The following is a 16,243-nucleotide window of genomic DNA, read 5'->3' as shown; positions in this document are numbered from 1 at the left end:
CTCACTGGATTGGCTCTGCCTCTCTGAGGCAGTTGTGTGGGCAGATTATTCCGGCTCTAGAAACCAAACACAATTACAGGGGTGCAGCCTCTTCCTATCACAACAACAACAACAATCGTTGCAGCAAAGCTCCGTTCTCTGGAAAGCTTCCATCCCTGCTGCCTGCATCGCCGCCACCCCTCCAACTCGACCAACTGCCCCCCCCCACCGCCCCCCACTGCCTCCCTCCCTTCGTGAAGCCCACCCCGGTGGCCTCGCAAGTTCAGCGCGGGCGCAGTGGTAATGCAAGCAGCGCGTGCAGGGCTGCCCTCCACCGGCGAGCGTGCGCACGGATCGTGTCCACGCTCGCTCGTGTCCACGCTCGCTCGTGTCCCCGCCGGGCGGCTACCTTGAGCCGCCGGCCGATGAGCCGCCGGCCGATGAGCCGCCGGCCGATGAGCCGGCGGAAAGGGGGACACGACGGGGTCCCCGGGTCGACGGAGGTGCGCCCGTCGCGAGAAGCGGCTCGACGAGGAGGCGCCGCGTGCCGTTTGACTCCACGAGGCCGCCAATGAGCGCGGGCTCCTTGGGGGGAACGACCCCCCCCCCCCCAACACCGCCGTCTCCACCCCCCACCCCCAACACCGCCGGCTTCATGAATACTTAACGCTTGGCATTTTCACCAATGAACAAAAAAAACTCCTTATTAATAATGCACAGTGTAAATATTACAATTTTTTGTGTGTGCCTGCCTTATTCCTATTGTTCTCCGCTAACCCCCTCCCCACGTCTCTGCTCACCCACAGTCACCTCCCCCCTCGTAATCCCTCGTCTCGCCATTAATAATGCACCCTGTAAAGATCCGAGCAACTGTAATTTTTTTTTGTATCTGTGGGTTTTTAGTTTTTCTTTATTGTTTGGTGAAATTGCTGCTAATTTCAACTCGCGGCTCCCCCTGTGGGCTCCCTCATCACCCCCCCCCCCACTGTCCCTCATCGTCCCCCCCCCACTCTCCCTCATCGTCCCCCCCCACGCCCCCTCATCAACCCCCCCCCCCACTCTCCCTCATCGTCCCCCCCCACGCCCCCTCATCAACCCCCCCCACGCCCCCTCATCAACCCCCCCCCACTCTCCCTCATCGTACCCCCCCCACGCCCCCTCATCGTCCCCCCCCTCACTCCCCCTCATCGCCCCCCGCCCTGCCTGCGGTTGCTCTCCACGTGGGTGCAGGTCGGACTGCGTGGACATCCTGCAGCAGTGCGGGGACAGCAGCCGCTTCTCCGAGGGCCAGACGGCGGAGGGGATCTGCGAGGCGCTGTCCCCCTCTGACGACTCCGACGCGTGCATCCCCCTCTCCCGCTACCTCGGTGGGCCCCGCTACCGACTCGCCGCCCCCCGGGGGTGATTTTCGCGAGATCGTCGTCAGAAAAGCGTTGAGCACGTGCGGCGGCGGCGGCGGCGGCGGCGTTTGGCGCGGCCCCTGGCTGTAGGGTGACCCGCTACTTCTGACGCCATTTGGACGTTGCCGTCCCAATTACACCGTGGGAGTGGAGCAACAATGAAATAATTCCTGATTTGGGCAACTTATTTTTTTTTATTTTCTTTACACGGTCTTTAGAATTAGAACCTCTATTTATGCTGGAGGAATCCGATGAGCTATTAAGCTCTTTTTCACAAAGGAAAACCGTGGAGTGGGAACGAATTTCAATCTTCCATGAAATCATTCCCACACCCAGCGCACCGCTTCCACCAGTGTTCCGCTCGCTATGGCCCAGCAGTTGATGTGGTGAGAAATTAAGCCCCGGCCACTGACGGCAGCGATTGCCCCTGAAGTTGCACTCGGTGCGTCGTGGCGTTTCAGTTTTCAGTTTTCAGTTTCATTTATTAGGCGTAGCCCTGTGAGCCATGCGGCTCTTGACTCGGGTGCAACCGCAACAAACAAGAACATGAACAAAGAAACATCTTAAAGTGACTAACGTGCAACAGGCCGCGACGGGGACTTCAAACCCCACAGCCGCTCCTACCTGCGTGCATACCTGCCAACCCCTTCTCAGTGCTGCCTAGCTTATTGCGGGCCAATTCAGATCTTATTGGTCACCCACGTGCCCTTATAAATCTCGACGTTCATCCTACAAAAGTCCCATCGCAAGTGGGAAACACACACAAATAGACGACGCACACACACAAAAAAAGACCCCACGCGTTATTTTTTGTGTCCCGTATTGAAACGGCTGTACGCCATGTGCACCTGAAAACTCAATTTCCCCGCACAAGAATACGGGGCCATTATAAACCATGTGGGTTTACAGCTATAGGGGGGGGGGCGTCACAGACACGGCGCGTGACGTCGCGGTTCGTCTCCCTGGCAACGTGTACCCGGCCTCGCGACCCCCCCCCCCCCCCGAGTAATATAATTATATACCCACGTCACCAACAGGTGCGCCGCGTTAGCTGTGGGCAAACATAACGAGTTGGCGGGGGGGGGGCGCGATCTGTCAATAGATAGCTGCCTGCTCATCACACCCAGTGTGTAGAGTATACACAATGCACATTGCACACACGGAGGGCACAAAAGTTGGAGGGGGGGGGGGGCGGTAGCTGTCCCCCACCGCTGCGCAAAGACAAAGATCCCCCGCATAGCCTTAACAGACGATTGGGGCAAGTACTGTGAGCGAGCGCCTGTGAAGAGCGGCACGGCACGTGCGAAGGTGGGTGGCCAGCACCATTCCTGGCCTCGTTTGTCTCCCCGGTGCTGATGTTTATACGCCGCACCGGGTACACATTTAAGGCTGCGTCGAACTAGGGGAAGGCCCAGGAGCGCTTTTAAATATTCTCCACTCTTATCGGTTGTGAGCGGAAAATCGACCGGGGGTCGCTGGGTTCGTAACTGCAATGCACTAACAACCTCACAACCTGCTCCACCCGCTGCACACCCACACGCACGATATACACACACACACACGCACGTGTGACACGTAAAGCATTAATATATAAACACAAGAAAAAGATCGCCCGTACAGCCTAAACAGACTGTTGGGGCGAATGCTGTTAGCTAGCACCTATGAAGGCCAGAACGGCACACGAGGGGGTGGGTGGCCAGCACCACGCCCGACCGCCTTTGTCTCCCGAGTGGAAATGTATACACACCGCACCAGGTACTAAATCTGAGGCTGAGTCGACCTAGGGGAGGCCCGGGTCCGGTTCAGATAATCGTCACCGATGTTGGCCGCGAGCGGGAATCAACCTCGGGTCGCCAGGTTCGTAGCGCAGGGCGCTAACCCCTCCACTACCGTACAACACGCGCACACAAACACACAACGCCCTTTCATAAGATGCAAGGCCGTAGCCATGGAGTCAACATTGGGGGGGACAAAATATACCAGGGGGTCCCCCCCCAGAAAAAAATCTAAATTTTTAAACAAATTTCCTGCCTAAAATATTTTTTTTAAAAATTCACTAACACATAGGATGGACTTTTTATTTATTTTTTTACAATAATGTCTAATAGTGTATTGAATTACATTTCTGTCTTTTCTTTTTTACCTTTTCTTGTTCCATTGTATGTAATGGCAGAGATTCGGGATTAATAAAGTACAAGCATAACCACAATCATATAAACAGAAATCTATTTTTTAGCAATATATTGGGGGGGGGGGACATTTTGAGCATATTTGAATATTGGGGGGAGGGAGGGGATCCCCCCCCTCCCCCCAATATATATTAAAATTACGGCCTTGCTAAGATGTGACTCTCCTGGGTGCCCTTGTAGATGGCCGTGCGGACAGGTGTCGGGGAGGTGGTGGTGGTGGTAGTGGCGCTCGCGTGCGTGTGTTTGCTTGCGACACTGTAACGCTCGCTCCGATTACCGCGCCTCTCCGCGTGAGACTCACCTCTTTGCACAAGCGGCTCAGGCCGGGGGTGGTGGGGGGGGAGACAGCAAACAGTGACATCTGGCAACCTGCGCACTCGGAGAGTCATTTGTGCGATCCTCGCGCAGGGCACACGACAGCACTCACTCGTACGTAGGGCTCGCTTGGGGTTGGTCCGTCGCACCCCGCACTTGGTGACGGTTGTGGCGGCGTTGACCTCTGCTGCCCACAACGATTGCCCAGCAACAGCAGCCTATAGCACCTGTTTTGAGCATTGCGGTCGTGGAGAATTTTGCTGTCATGTTGTGCCGCAAGTGGCGGCTGAGCACATCCATAATTGTTTGTGTGGATGTGTGTGGGTCATGTGTGTTGCCCGCCGCCGCCGCTACGTCCGTGCGTGGGTGTGCGCGCGCGCGCGATTGCTAATATCGGGAGGACAGCGTAAACCTCGGTGCCCGGCTCTCTCCGCGACCTCCGTGTTTGTCAGGAAATGAGAGTTGAGCCGCCCGAGAGACGGGCCGAGGCCGATGGGTGGAGAGCGTCACGCTAGGCATGCGGCACTTAGCGTGGTGCTCACCACCACCACCACCGCGATCGGGAAACGAGGAGGGGGGGGAGGTTATTGTCACGAGACGGAGCGCGTTCCCAGCCCCATGCGTGTCTCCGCGTCAGCCCCTTGCTGCACGTTTCTGTTTATTTGAACAAAATTCTCGGATAACAAAAATATTACTTTGATGATGATAATTTCGACTTGTAACGTGCCGCCGTCGCACAGCGTTCTCGTTCGCTCTCGAATAGAGAGAACGACTCGGAGACGCATGAAGGATCCACAGACGAGCGGAAAGGCAGCAGCCATACGGGTGACCCGGCACCAAAGATTGCCTGAGCTCTGTGGTCCTCTATATATTAAGATGGTTTGAACCAATTCAAGAGTATTTACACGTGGGAGGAAACCGGAGCACCCAGAGAAAACCCACGTATGTGAGGGAGCAACATTCTATCCCACACAGATGGAACAGGTGGAGCCCATATTTTTGCCGTACCGCTTTCTGGCGAACCAGGGTCTGGCACCACCTCGACGCCCATGGGAATGGAGTTTCACGACATTTGCGTGGTGATCCGCCACAAGGATGGGTTGTTGTCCTCACCCCACACCTCCGATGTGCACGGTTGGCTACGTATGGCATGAAAGGAGTTCAACATACGTACGCACGGTATTTTTCCAGAGTCCGTTTTGTTAAATTTGCTTTGTTATTTCCGCCGCTTCGAAGGCGTTGGCGGCTCAGGGACTGACGGTTCGGGGCCGCCCAGGGATGGGGGCGACAATGAGCTCGGTGGCTCCGACGAGGTGGTCCACCCGTGCAACCCCAGCCCCTGCCCCGGCAGTCAGCTGTGCGAGGTCAACCGGCGGGGCTGCTCCCCCGGGGTCGACTGCCTGCCCTACGTGTGCGCGCCCGGTGAGCCTCGCGCTCGCATCCACAGCCCAAGATCGCACTGCTCCACCCAGCCGTGCTGCCCCCTGGCACCTGCACTGCTCCACCTGGCACTGCCTCACCCTGCAGTGCTGCCCTCTGTAGCCTTCATTGCTCCATCCTTCATTGAACCACCCAGCACTGCTCCATCCTGCACTGCTCCACTCGGGCACTGCACCATCCTGCAGTGCTGCCCTCTGTCGTTTACACTGCTTCACCTTCCAGTGCTGCACCCTACACTGCTCCACCCTACACTGTTCAACCCTACACTGCTCCACCATACACTGCTCCCACCCTACATTGCTCCACCCGGCACTCCTCCATCCTGCAGTGCTGCCCTCTGTAGCCTGGCTGAGCTGTAGCCTCGCTATACCACTCTATCCGATAGCAATCCAGGCTGCGGTACAGCCCTTTGTATATGATTTTCTTATATATGATAGAGGGGGTGGAGCAGTGGCACAGTGGTTAGGACGCCACGCCATGATCCTGGAAACCTGAATTAAATTACTAGAATGAATAATATCAGTGGCGAGTGCTATCTGAACTGGTCTGGGGACGCCCTTCCTTTACCAAGTTGCACTGACCAGCGTGGTGAAGTATTTAAACTATTAACTAATTTTATTTTACCAGGCAAAGCCCACTGAGCTATATAGCTCTTGTTCAAAAGCGACCTGGCCACAATTGATAGCTCAACGAAGTGGCTTCTTACGTGGCAATTTACAGTAGCGAAATACCCCGAAACGCATTTTTGTAAATGTGGAGGGTGAAACTGGAGAAAAATCTATGCAAACTCCAAATACATAGGCGTCGGGGTTTGGATCAAACCCACGATCTCCTGTATACCAGGTGAGGTAGTTAACACCTCACCACCGTGGCACCCTTGACTGGCACAGCTGTAAATTTAAATGTAATTAAAGCGATACATGTGCATCCATGATCACTTCTACTACTATTCTTATTACTACACTTGTTTACCCAGGGGAGCCTCACTGAGTCTCAAGTGCCTTGTCACGATGGTCCTGCCAGGTTTTCACACTAGTGCCACAATGCTGCGGCTATTTGTACCATCACAGTCGAGTCATTCGCAGACAACCTCTCAGCGTTGGGGGTGTTTGGCCGACGGCGCCAGCGAGGGTTACGTTGGCCATCGTCTGACGGCGCCGTCTTCGCCGCGTGACCTGCGGGACAGGCTGCAAGCTGGGCGAGGCGTCCGACTTCCTGGTGCGTCGCGGCAGCGTGGCGCGCGTGCCCGTGGCCTCGGGAGAGGCCGGCTGCTACCGGCTGTGCGAGTGCGGCGAGGACGGGCGGCTCGAGAACTGCAAGGAGATGCCGTGCATCGACAGCCAACGCTCCTGCATCGTGGGCGGCAAGCGCGAGGGTAACGCCGCTAGGGGAAGCGCGCGCCGTGCGGTTGGTGGGGCGCGGTAGAGCGAGCCTGACGACGATGCGAGCTGTGTTCTTCAGCTCCTTCGCACTTTGACGACATCGACGTTCAGGTGTCCGGTACTTGGGGTAGGCGGCCGAGTCCCAACTGAGGCAACCCTGTAGGCATGGCCTTGTTTCAAGTGCGGCGGGTCACGACCCGGTCAACAAACGTTAAACAATGTTAAACGCTAAAGAACAGGATGGGCAACGTTTTCAACTTCCTTTGTCTGTGGTGCATTCTGCTCCAGCTCTCACCCCGCTGTGTATATGCAAAGAGGCTGCGACGCCCATTGATAATTATTAGAATGCATTTTTTGACATTGTGTTCAGTCCCCTCAAACTATCTGTCGCGGGTAACATGTATATTTCAAATGAAGATTGCAAATGACTGAGCACATTTTGTCATGGTGATGAGCGTTCACGGAACTAGTCGACTCCGCTGGTGTCGCGCATCGTGCCGACATTCGTCGACTCGACGGTGCCACGCCCCGAGCAGCCGCTCCAGCAGCTGCAGCCCTGCGGCTCGAGGTGGCGCGTGCGAGATCGTGACAGTGTATGCCGGCCCCACCCCCCCCCTCCACCGTAGCCCACGGCAGCCACTTCCACGTGGACTGCAACGTGTGCGCATGCTTCGCGGGGCGGCTTACCTGCTCGCAGCGGCAGTGCTTTGGCGTGGCGAGCAGCGAGGAGGACCGGCGGCGCTACACGGGTGCGCACGCACAAGCATGCGCGGAACAAACGAATGCGGACGCACGAACATGCACACGTGCCCAGCGATTGCCGATGTGGCACGCCCGGAAGCGCGGCCCTGAGCCGTGCCGGCCACCGCAGCGTGCACACGCAGAGCTCCTGCGATAAACGTTTACTTACAAGAATTACGAACCAAAATTTTAATTATTGAATGGAATCAATGTGAAATATGGATGTCAGTCTTTGCTCAGGAGAGGGGCTCCCTACAGCTCCCTCTCGTGGAAGTCCTTCTCCCAGCAGGCTTTTGATGTTGATGCTAAAGGGCTACAAATGAGTAGCATATGGCATTTTAATGCCACGTTTGGCTCACAAGTGCCAGCCTAAAACAAAAACATAGCAAAATATTTTTCACCCACCACCCCACTAACAAACATTAATATCTCCTATATAGCATTAACAAATTACAGCAAGGGCTGTTCGTGAGCCCCAATGAAAGCCAGCACGGTACACACTGGGGTGGGTGTCCAGCATCATGCCCAGCCGGCTTTGTCTTCTCCATAGTGACAATTTTGCATCACACCAAGTACTCATCTGATGCTGAGTCGCCCTAGGGGTGGCCCAGGAATGGTTCAGATAATCATTACTGATGTTGACCATGGGCTGAAATGGAACTCGGGTTACTGAGTTTGTAGCATGGCACGGTAACTGCTCATTACTGCTCCCCACTAAGATGCACACAAAGAACAAGACAAGTACTCTTTGGTTCTATTCGGTAAAGTCACGTAGGTAAAAAAAATAAAACAACAAAAAATCATGACGTTTCGGCCACAACACAAGTGGCCTTCATGTTGTGGCCGAAACGTCGTGATTTTTGTTGTTTTATTTTTTTACCTACGTGACTTTACCGAATAGAACCAAAGAGTATGGATCCTTGCAGTCACGAAAGCTTTAAATCTAGAACAAAACAAGTCTATGTTTGCACTTCTTTGCGATGAGAGTATGGGTGAGTAGGTGTGTGCGTATGTGCAATAGTGGCGCAGGGGGTAGCACACTGCGTAACATGCTCTGTCATCTGTGTTTGAATCCTGGCAATGACTAATATTAAGAGTGGCAAGTGGTGTCTGAGCCTATCCCGGGCCTCCCCTAGGTCAAATCAGCCTCAGATAATTTCCTGGTGTGTACATCAGCAATGGGGAGACAGTGGCACCGGGCGTGCATGAACAATTCCTCACTGCCCCGACGGTCGAGACGTCTGAACGAGCGATCCTTGCCTGCCGTTCTGCTGGCGCGCGTACGTGCGTCACGCAGGCCTGCCGTGTCACTGCGTCGACCAGTTCGTCCCCGTGTGCGCTTCGACGGGCCGCACGTTCCCCAGCGCGTGCGTGGCGCGCTGCGCGGGCCTGCTCGACAGCCAGTTCGAGTACGGGACCTGCGCCTCCCGCGACCCCTGCCTGGGCAACCCCTGCGGCTCCCGGCAGAGGTGCGAGCTCCCGACCCCGTCGAGCCAGGGCACGCCAGCCCGTCCAGAATGGGACCCTGAACTAACGGATCGAGATAACGCGTGCGTGCGTGTGTATACGTGTATGTGTGCGTGTGTGTACGTGTGCCTGTCCCGTGAACTCCTCCCAGCTAGCCATCAACCGCTTCACATGGTCTTAAAGTGCACCTAGTCTGGAACAAGCCCTCCGGTGATGTCACCGCCACTTAGTGGCAAATGGCGGCTGTTCTTGTTGTGCGCTTGGTGGCACAGTGTGCGGCACGGATGGCGCATCTGCCACTCATCTCGGTTAACCCATAACACCTTGGTCTGTCCACCATTACCTTATTCATGGTAGCTTTGCACGAGTGCTCCGGTGATGTAACCATCACTTGCTGCTGACTGGCTGTCGTTGCTGCCACCGTGCGTGCATGCGTGCGTGCATGCTGCCTGGCGGCGTTTGGCGTTCGAGGCAGCTGCATCCCGAGGCGGCGCGTCTGCTTGACCTCCCTGGAGCCGTTTGGCTGCAAGCAGTTTGAGTGCCTGCACGGGCAGCTGGCATGCGAGGCCGCCTCATCGGAGTCGGCGTGCGACACCGCCGACCCGGAGCACCCGTTGCTGTGCTCGCTGTACGCACGCGGGAAGACGCTGCCCTACGTCGGGCCCTGCCAGGTAAGGGCCCCGTCGTCGGCTCCCCCGGAAAAACAAGGGGGCATGATTGCTGTTGCGCTGCGCTGAGGGTCGGGGGTCGTGCAGCAGTGCCGACTGGCATTGCTTCATTGAAGGGCCGTCTGCTACGTACGGTGCGGAAGAAGTTCAACATACACACATACATGGTCGTTTCACAAACGACTGCAAACAATGAATGGCTAGATGTTCGGGTTCTTGGTTCTTTCGGTAAAGTCACGTAGAAGGGAAATAAAAAAATAATAAAAATTTAACGTAATAAAATTCTCACGACGTTTCGGCCACAACGCAAGCAGCCGTCCTCGGGTGAAGAACAAAGCTGTCGGAAAGACAGCGTCCTAATGAACACTGCTTAGCAGTGAACACGGCTGCTTGCATTGTGGCTGAAACGTCGTGAGAATTTTATTATGTTTTATTTTATTATTTCCCTTCTACGTGACTTTACCGAAGGAACCAAAAATATGAATCCCAGCAGTCACGAAAAGCCTTAAATCGAAAGATAGATATTCGGGATTTAGAGACATTGTCTTCAGAGTTAAAGACGGCAATAGAGGCGTTATTTTTATTGTCAAGTGGAGTACGTGGGCCTGGCCGTGACGTGGGCCTGGCCGTGACATGTCGTCAGAATCGACGACGGCCGGCAGTCAAGACTAACGACGGAGTGGTGGCCAAAGGAGTGAACGCGACTGAGTCTGTGTCCACCGTGGAGCAATGAAATCGGCTCATCTGTAGGTGCCAGATGGATTGTTACAACAAAGGATTTTTATTGAACCCCGAGAAGCCTGTGGGCTGGGCAGTTCATTTGGAAGCCACGCACTCATTACACAGAGCCATCGCCAGTCGCTCATCTGTTACTGTTTACACCAATTGACCTTTGCCCTCTGGGTCTGGTTGAGATCGCGGGGCGGCGGGGCACGGAGGAAAAAAAGGCACCACCTCCGGCCGGCCCCGCTGTACCCGCTGACGACACGTGTTCCGTGTTTGCTGTTTTGTTGGCGTGTGCACAGCTGCGGTGAGCTACGAGTGTCATACCAGACAACACACCTGTCTCTACACAGCGGGGGCTCGAGTTGCCAGTTCGTCATCGCAAGGCCTTTTGAGACTCGTTAAAAACAGAGTTTTGTGATATTATCTGCCTCTGTGACACCTTCAACTTACGTGTGTCTGTTTGTTTTGGGTGTTTGTCTTCGTATTTAAATAAATATTACGTTACGTAACGAGATAGACCCCTGGTACTCCGTCCAAAATCAGCATTTGATTTGAGCCACCCTGACCCTTCCGAAATTGGCCACTTCCACGCGTCTGCCTTAGCCGCCGTGGTGCAACGTGACATTTTCAACCAAAACAAAATAAACATGAAGCAGACGAGGTGGGGGGGGGGCATTGTCTCGTAAATATGCGCCGCCTTAAATGATGTACGCAGCTGTTGGCGAGAGAAACCGCAGTGGTGGACAGGTGTGGCCGGGTATAATTCGTTTACGGGGGGAGGGGGAATTGTGATTTTTTTTAGGTCCCGAGCTCAGGTAAGGGTGGACACGGAAAATCTGCCCAGCCGCCGGTGCTCTCCAGATGCACTCCGCGGTGCTAAAAGTGCCACGGCCTCGCTAATCGTCGATTTCCCCCCCCCACCCCCCCACAAGCTCAGTTTTCTTTCCTCTGCCGTTCGCTCTCCCCTACCGGCGAATTCGCTCGGCCCAGAAGGAGCGCAGGATGAACCGCGGCGGCCTAAAGTGCGGCAAAACAGACACCAATTAAGCATCTGCTCCTGGGGGGGGGCTAATGGAGCCCAGATCAAATAATGCAAGGGCTGTGCGCGCGTGTCTGCTGTGGGCTGGCGGTCGCACGCGCGCAGGGCTGGCTCGCACACAAACCCTCAATTATTCAAACCCCCACCTGCACGACGACGCAACCGGCCAGTAAATATTTTATTGACGCACAAACATCCGAGATCATTTTCAGGTCAAATGTCCTAGGATTCTACTACTTTATCCCACTTTTGGGCACATCCGTCAGGAAAAAAAGATTTCCTCCTCTCGGGATGGGTTCTGCCGGCATGGTTTGTGCCGTGCGGTTTGACCGACGCATCCTGTGCCTGCGTGTGATTCTGCACAAGCGACGCGGCTGCTGGTTTTTTTAACCTTTTTTTTTCACTACATTTTTTATTCCAATTGTGCTTTAGGCATATTTCTCAGAGCAGTGCAAGCCAAAATATTAAAGATTGGCCCACGGAAGCAGATATCGCAGAGCTAACCTCTGAAGTCACTTCCAGTCACTACTGGTTCATTCAAAGGCAGGCAGTACTGTGCCATCCACTGCACCACAGCGAGTAATGTCTGTAATTCTTGGAGATCAAATTTTTTTTAAACCAAATTAGGTACAGGACCACACTTAAAGCAACGGCTGTTGTGCAGTCATTGGTGACCGCGCTGAGACAATCAACTCACCACGCTTGAGGATATCTGGTCAATTCTCGTGCGGCGGCTGCCCAGTTTAAAACGCAGGATCTGAGCGCTCCGACCTCTAACCCTCCAGGCGACCGCTCGATCCCGCCGCGCTGGTTTATTATTAATAACACGAGAGCCGTTTCTTTGGCGTCCCACCGCAGCGCTTCACAGGCGGCCGTTCGTTGCGGCGCGTTCACTCTCCACAGAGGGCGTGCAGGCTCCCCAGCCAGTCGGTGTGCGGGCACGACGGGGAGACGTACGCCAGCGTGTGCGCCGCCCACTCGGCTCGCGTGGCCGTCGACTACGTGGGGCCCTGCCGAGCCGTGGGGCTCCTCCCACGGCACGGCGCCGCCACTCCGGAGTGCGACTCCGTGACCTGCCCGCCGCTTCCCGTTGCTGGCTGCCAGCCCGTCACCCCGCCAGGTGGGCCGGGCCCGTCGGCACAAAGCCTGCACGATTGCTGGCCGTGACACCCGTCCCGATGTTTCATTAATCACGCGAGGAGGCCATTGTCAGCAGCCGGCTCCTCAGCCTTCCCACTGCTCCTCCTCCTCCAGAGGGCCCGTGGTGTGTAAATTATGAATTATGAAAGCGCTGTTCAATATTGTATCCTGCCTGTAAGGTGAACACTTGAGGTAATGGAAGTCGCGCCACGAAAACAGTTTCTCTTGTTCCATGGATCTGTACCTTTGGTATGTACCTCGAGTTTTACATAATTGCGGCCCTCTTTGACAACACCGCAGCGTCACTCGCATGCGTTTTAATAAATGCAGCGGTGTTGTAAGGACGCTGTGATGGGGCGAACGTCTGGGACATTTTAAGTGCTCTCATTAACCAAACTTGAAACTCATGTCAGTCAGCCCAGGGCAACACAGCCCGAGTGCAAGAACTGATCGTCTTCTAAAACACGTGAGCCGTTTGTTTTATTGAGTTGCTTTGAGACCGGTGCTGGAGAAACCACCATTGGTAAGGATCTGAGACCACTGTCACCACACACGGGGCATCGCTCTCCGCATCGTCCCCGCCCGCCCGCCTGTGCGGACACACGCGTGGCCGGCTCACCCTCCTGACCTGTGCCCGTGCCGGCAGGCGCTTGCTGCCCGCTGTGTGCCGGCATGCTGAGGATCCTGTGGAGCATGGAGCAGCTGGACATGCTGGCAAGGGTAGGCGCGCTATCTTCGGCACTCACGAACACCCGTCACCATCGCAGTGATCCACGTCTGCAACAAGCACAATGCGTGTATTATGTAATCATCATCATCATCATCTGCAGCCTTGATCTATTATTTGCCGGATGTCCCCAAGCCATCGCATCTCTCACTGTCCCGCAATTTCCCAATCCACCTGGCCAGCTGCGCAGGAGCTGACATTGTCTCTCCTTCTGTGCGAGTTTCCTTGCCCACCGGCCGTAACCCATCTTGGTGATGTGTCCTGCCCGAGCCCACCGTTTTCAAGGCACCACGGTAGCGAGATATTGACTACCTCACCTAGTATACAGGAGGTTGTGGGTTCGATCCCGAACCTGACGCATGCATATTTGGAGTGTGCATGTTCTCTGCGTGATCGCGTGGATTTTTCTCCGAGTCCTAAGAGTATTTGGCTGCGATACATTTTCCACGTGATAAGCCACTTCACTGGGCTATCAATTGTGACCAGGTTGCTTCTGAAAAAAAGCTATATAGCTCAGTGGGCCTTACCTGGTAAAATAAAAAATATTTTAGTTAAAATAATTTAGCTCAAAACGTGTGATCCACTCAGGTGTAAACATGTCTGAGACGATACCTGCGTTTACACTTAAATTTTTTTTAATCAGCGACAAAATTCTTGGCAGTGTATCCTTTATAATTTTGCCAAGGCCAGAGTCGGCGAATCGCCAGGGTGGTGTGGTTTTGTTTTGAGACATCTTGTCGACTTGTGAACCTGGCTCGTCGGTGGCGTCCCGCGGCTAGCGTGGAGGCCCTGGTCCAAAGAATGCAATGGAGCCCCTTTCCAGTTCCCCCCATTCTTCGTAGCCCGGCGCCTGGGCCCTTCCGGCCCGTGGGCCCCGGTGCAGTCGTACCGCCAGCACGCTCCACAGCTACCGGCCGCGACCCACGCATTTCCCTTATGCAGTCACGCGCCCGAGCGAGCGTCGTGCCAGCGGCGAGACGCGACGTCGGGACGCCATGACATTGTCGTCCTGCGCGTGGCCCGGCAGGTGTCGGGAAGGGGCGCCATCAGCCAGGAGGATGTCGTCACCGCCCTGCGCAGCCACGTCTCGGTGCCGCAGTGCGATGCCTTTGGCTTCCTGAGCATTGAGAACGACCTCGTGCTGCTGGTGATGCCCGTCGACCAGCAGCCCACTGCGCTGCAGGTGCGTCTGTGTGTGTCTGCGTCTGTGAGGGGAGAAGTGGCACAGCAGTTAGCGCATTGTGCTCTCTCACCCGGAGGCCCGAGTTCGATTGCCACTAATGGCCGATAATGGTGGCGAATATTTGAACCGGTCATGGTCCTTCCCTAGGTCATCTGAGCCTTAAATGGGTACCTGGTGGGGTGTGTAAACATCACCACTCTGGGTTTCAAAGGTGGTCGGACGTCACCTTGTCTTGTGAGGCAGTGGTTAGAACACTGATCTACTAAGCTAGCAACCACAGTTTAATGCCCAGACGTGGCTAACATCAGTTTGAACATGGTGTCTAAACTTGTTTTGGGCCTTCTCTAGGTCAACTCAGTTTACACGCTATAGTGCTTAACAATCAGCACTGTCAAGACAAAGGTGGGTATGTTAGGTGCTTGCCACACCACCGCCCCATTGTTTGCCATGGTGGCCTTAATAGGTGCTCACTAACAGCACTTACCTCAATAGTCTGTAAGGTGTCTGTGTGTGTAGACCTGCCTACATTTGACCACAAATTATTTTCCAAAGCTTTTATCATTTCCAAAGTTGCTCATCACTGACCATTCATGATACTAATAATAATTGCACCCCTTAGTCAATCCACTGCTGGATGAGACCTCTTTTCCTAAGCACATTGGCCAGTGTAGGTTGGTGAAGGGCACTGGGCTGGTTCAGATGCCACTCACCACTGCTGTTTGCCATGTTCAGGAATCAGGCTCATGTCACCGAGTTCAGAGTTTAGTGCATGAACCACTTTGCCACGACTGCCGCCCGTTTATTGCCATGGTTAAAATAATGGGCACAAAAAAACCCGGAAGCATAAATAATTCAGGATGTAAAGCAACGATTAACACTCGCGTTGTTATTTAAATGTAATCCATGACATGCTCGCATTTATCACATTGCTGCATAAACATGGGACTCAAATCTAGGACTGTTTGAGTACATGGAATGCATATTTGGCTGGGATTCATATTGACAATGAAGTGTGGTCCGTTCACACCTGAGATCTGATTTTTCCGTCAACGGCCTAGCTGTCAAATGTGCAGGGCGATGCAACTGCATGAGGGCCCACGGAAGCTAGAGGGGCCCAGCTGCTGGGCTACGCAGAGGGTTGGGCAAAATTGGACAGGGGGGGGGGGGGGGCGCGTTTCGTTCATCTTTGCGCCACGGTGCAAACCGGCGGCGGCGATGGCGGCTGCCGCGAATGAGCGCCGATGGAACGCCGTGCCCGTCGCTCGCGCGCAGATCGAGGCGTGCAGCAAGGAGGCGGAGAAGATCGGAGCGCTCGTCAACTCGGGCAGCCCCGTGCTCGTATCGCACACGCCGCTCTCGGCGCTCCTCGCCGCCCAGGTCCTCGTCTCCACGGGCTGCCCCTCCGCCGCTCCTCCGCGCACGCCCCCCCCGGGCCGGCCCACCCTCCTGCTGGCCGCCCTGCCGCTGGCGGCGGCGCTCCGGCTCGTCGCACCGCCGTGAGAGCGCGGGGAGCCCGGGGCCGTGAAGGGAGCGGCGTGGGAGCGGAGGGAGCAGCGTGGGAGCGGAGGGAGCGCGAACCGCGAAGCACTGTGACTCGGTCTCAGGGAGTTGTGCACGGTGGGGGGGGGGGGGGTGGGGGAGCGGGGGGGGAGTGGGGGGGGGCAACGACAGCGTCGTCCTCGGGAGCGGAGTCGCCTCGAGTGACCCCGAGAAGATGAACCAAATGGTGGACGAGGCGTAATCCTTCGCCCTGTTCATTGCCACCGCACTCGGGGCTTCGCGCAGCGCCGGCGGCTCCGCAGCTGATGTCCGGATGTGCCGCCCTAGGAGGGGGAACCCCGTCGGGT

At 55.5% G+C, this 16,243-nt stretch overlaps 1 protein-coding gene across 1 annotated transcript in view; it reads left to right on the top strand.

Moving 5' to 3' along the window:
• The window catches only part of LOC116941095 (reversion-inducing cysteine-rich protein with Kazal motifs-like), a 54,519-nt gene extending 38,505 nt beyond the window's left edge, over window positions 1-16,014 (top strand). The window contains exons 12-21 of the mRNA XM_032951720.2: window positions 1,210-1,346; window positions 5,120-5,305; window positions 6,510-6,698; window positions 7,332-7,454; window positions 8,744-8,915; window positions 9,389-9,584; window positions 12,250-12,466; window positions 13,133-13,206; window positions 14,241-14,396; window positions 15,669-16,014. Coding sequence (XP_032807611.2) covers window positions 1,210-1,346; window positions 5,120-5,305; window positions 6,510-6,698; window positions 7,332-7,454; window positions 8,744-8,915; window positions 9,389-9,584; window positions 12,250-12,466; window positions 13,133-13,206; window positions 14,241-14,396; window positions 15,669-15,896 — 1,678 coding nt within the window. The 3' untranslated portion in view covers window positions 15,897-16,014. The remainder of the gene's footprint in view (window positions 1-1,209; window positions 1,347-5,119; window positions 5,306-6,509; window positions 6,699-7,331; window positions 7,455-8,743; window positions 8,916-9,388; window positions 9,585-12,249; window positions 12,467-13,132; window positions 13,207-14,240; window positions 14,397-15,668) is intronic.
• Window positions 16,015-16,243: the final 229 nt, after the last annotated feature.

Source organism: Petromyzon marinus, chromosome 10 (genome assembly GCF_048934315.1).
Source record: "Petromyzon marinus isolate PM22_M1 ecotype Great Lakes invasive population chromosome 10, UKy_Petmar_22M1.pri1.0, whole genome shotgun sequence".
NCBI lineage: Eukaryota > Metazoa > Chordata > Hyperoartia > Petromyzontiformes > Petromyzontidae > Petromyzon > Petromyzon marinus.
The sequence above is the reverse complement of the archived record's forward strand: the minus strand, read 5'-3'. Positions and strand labels throughout refer to the sequence as shown.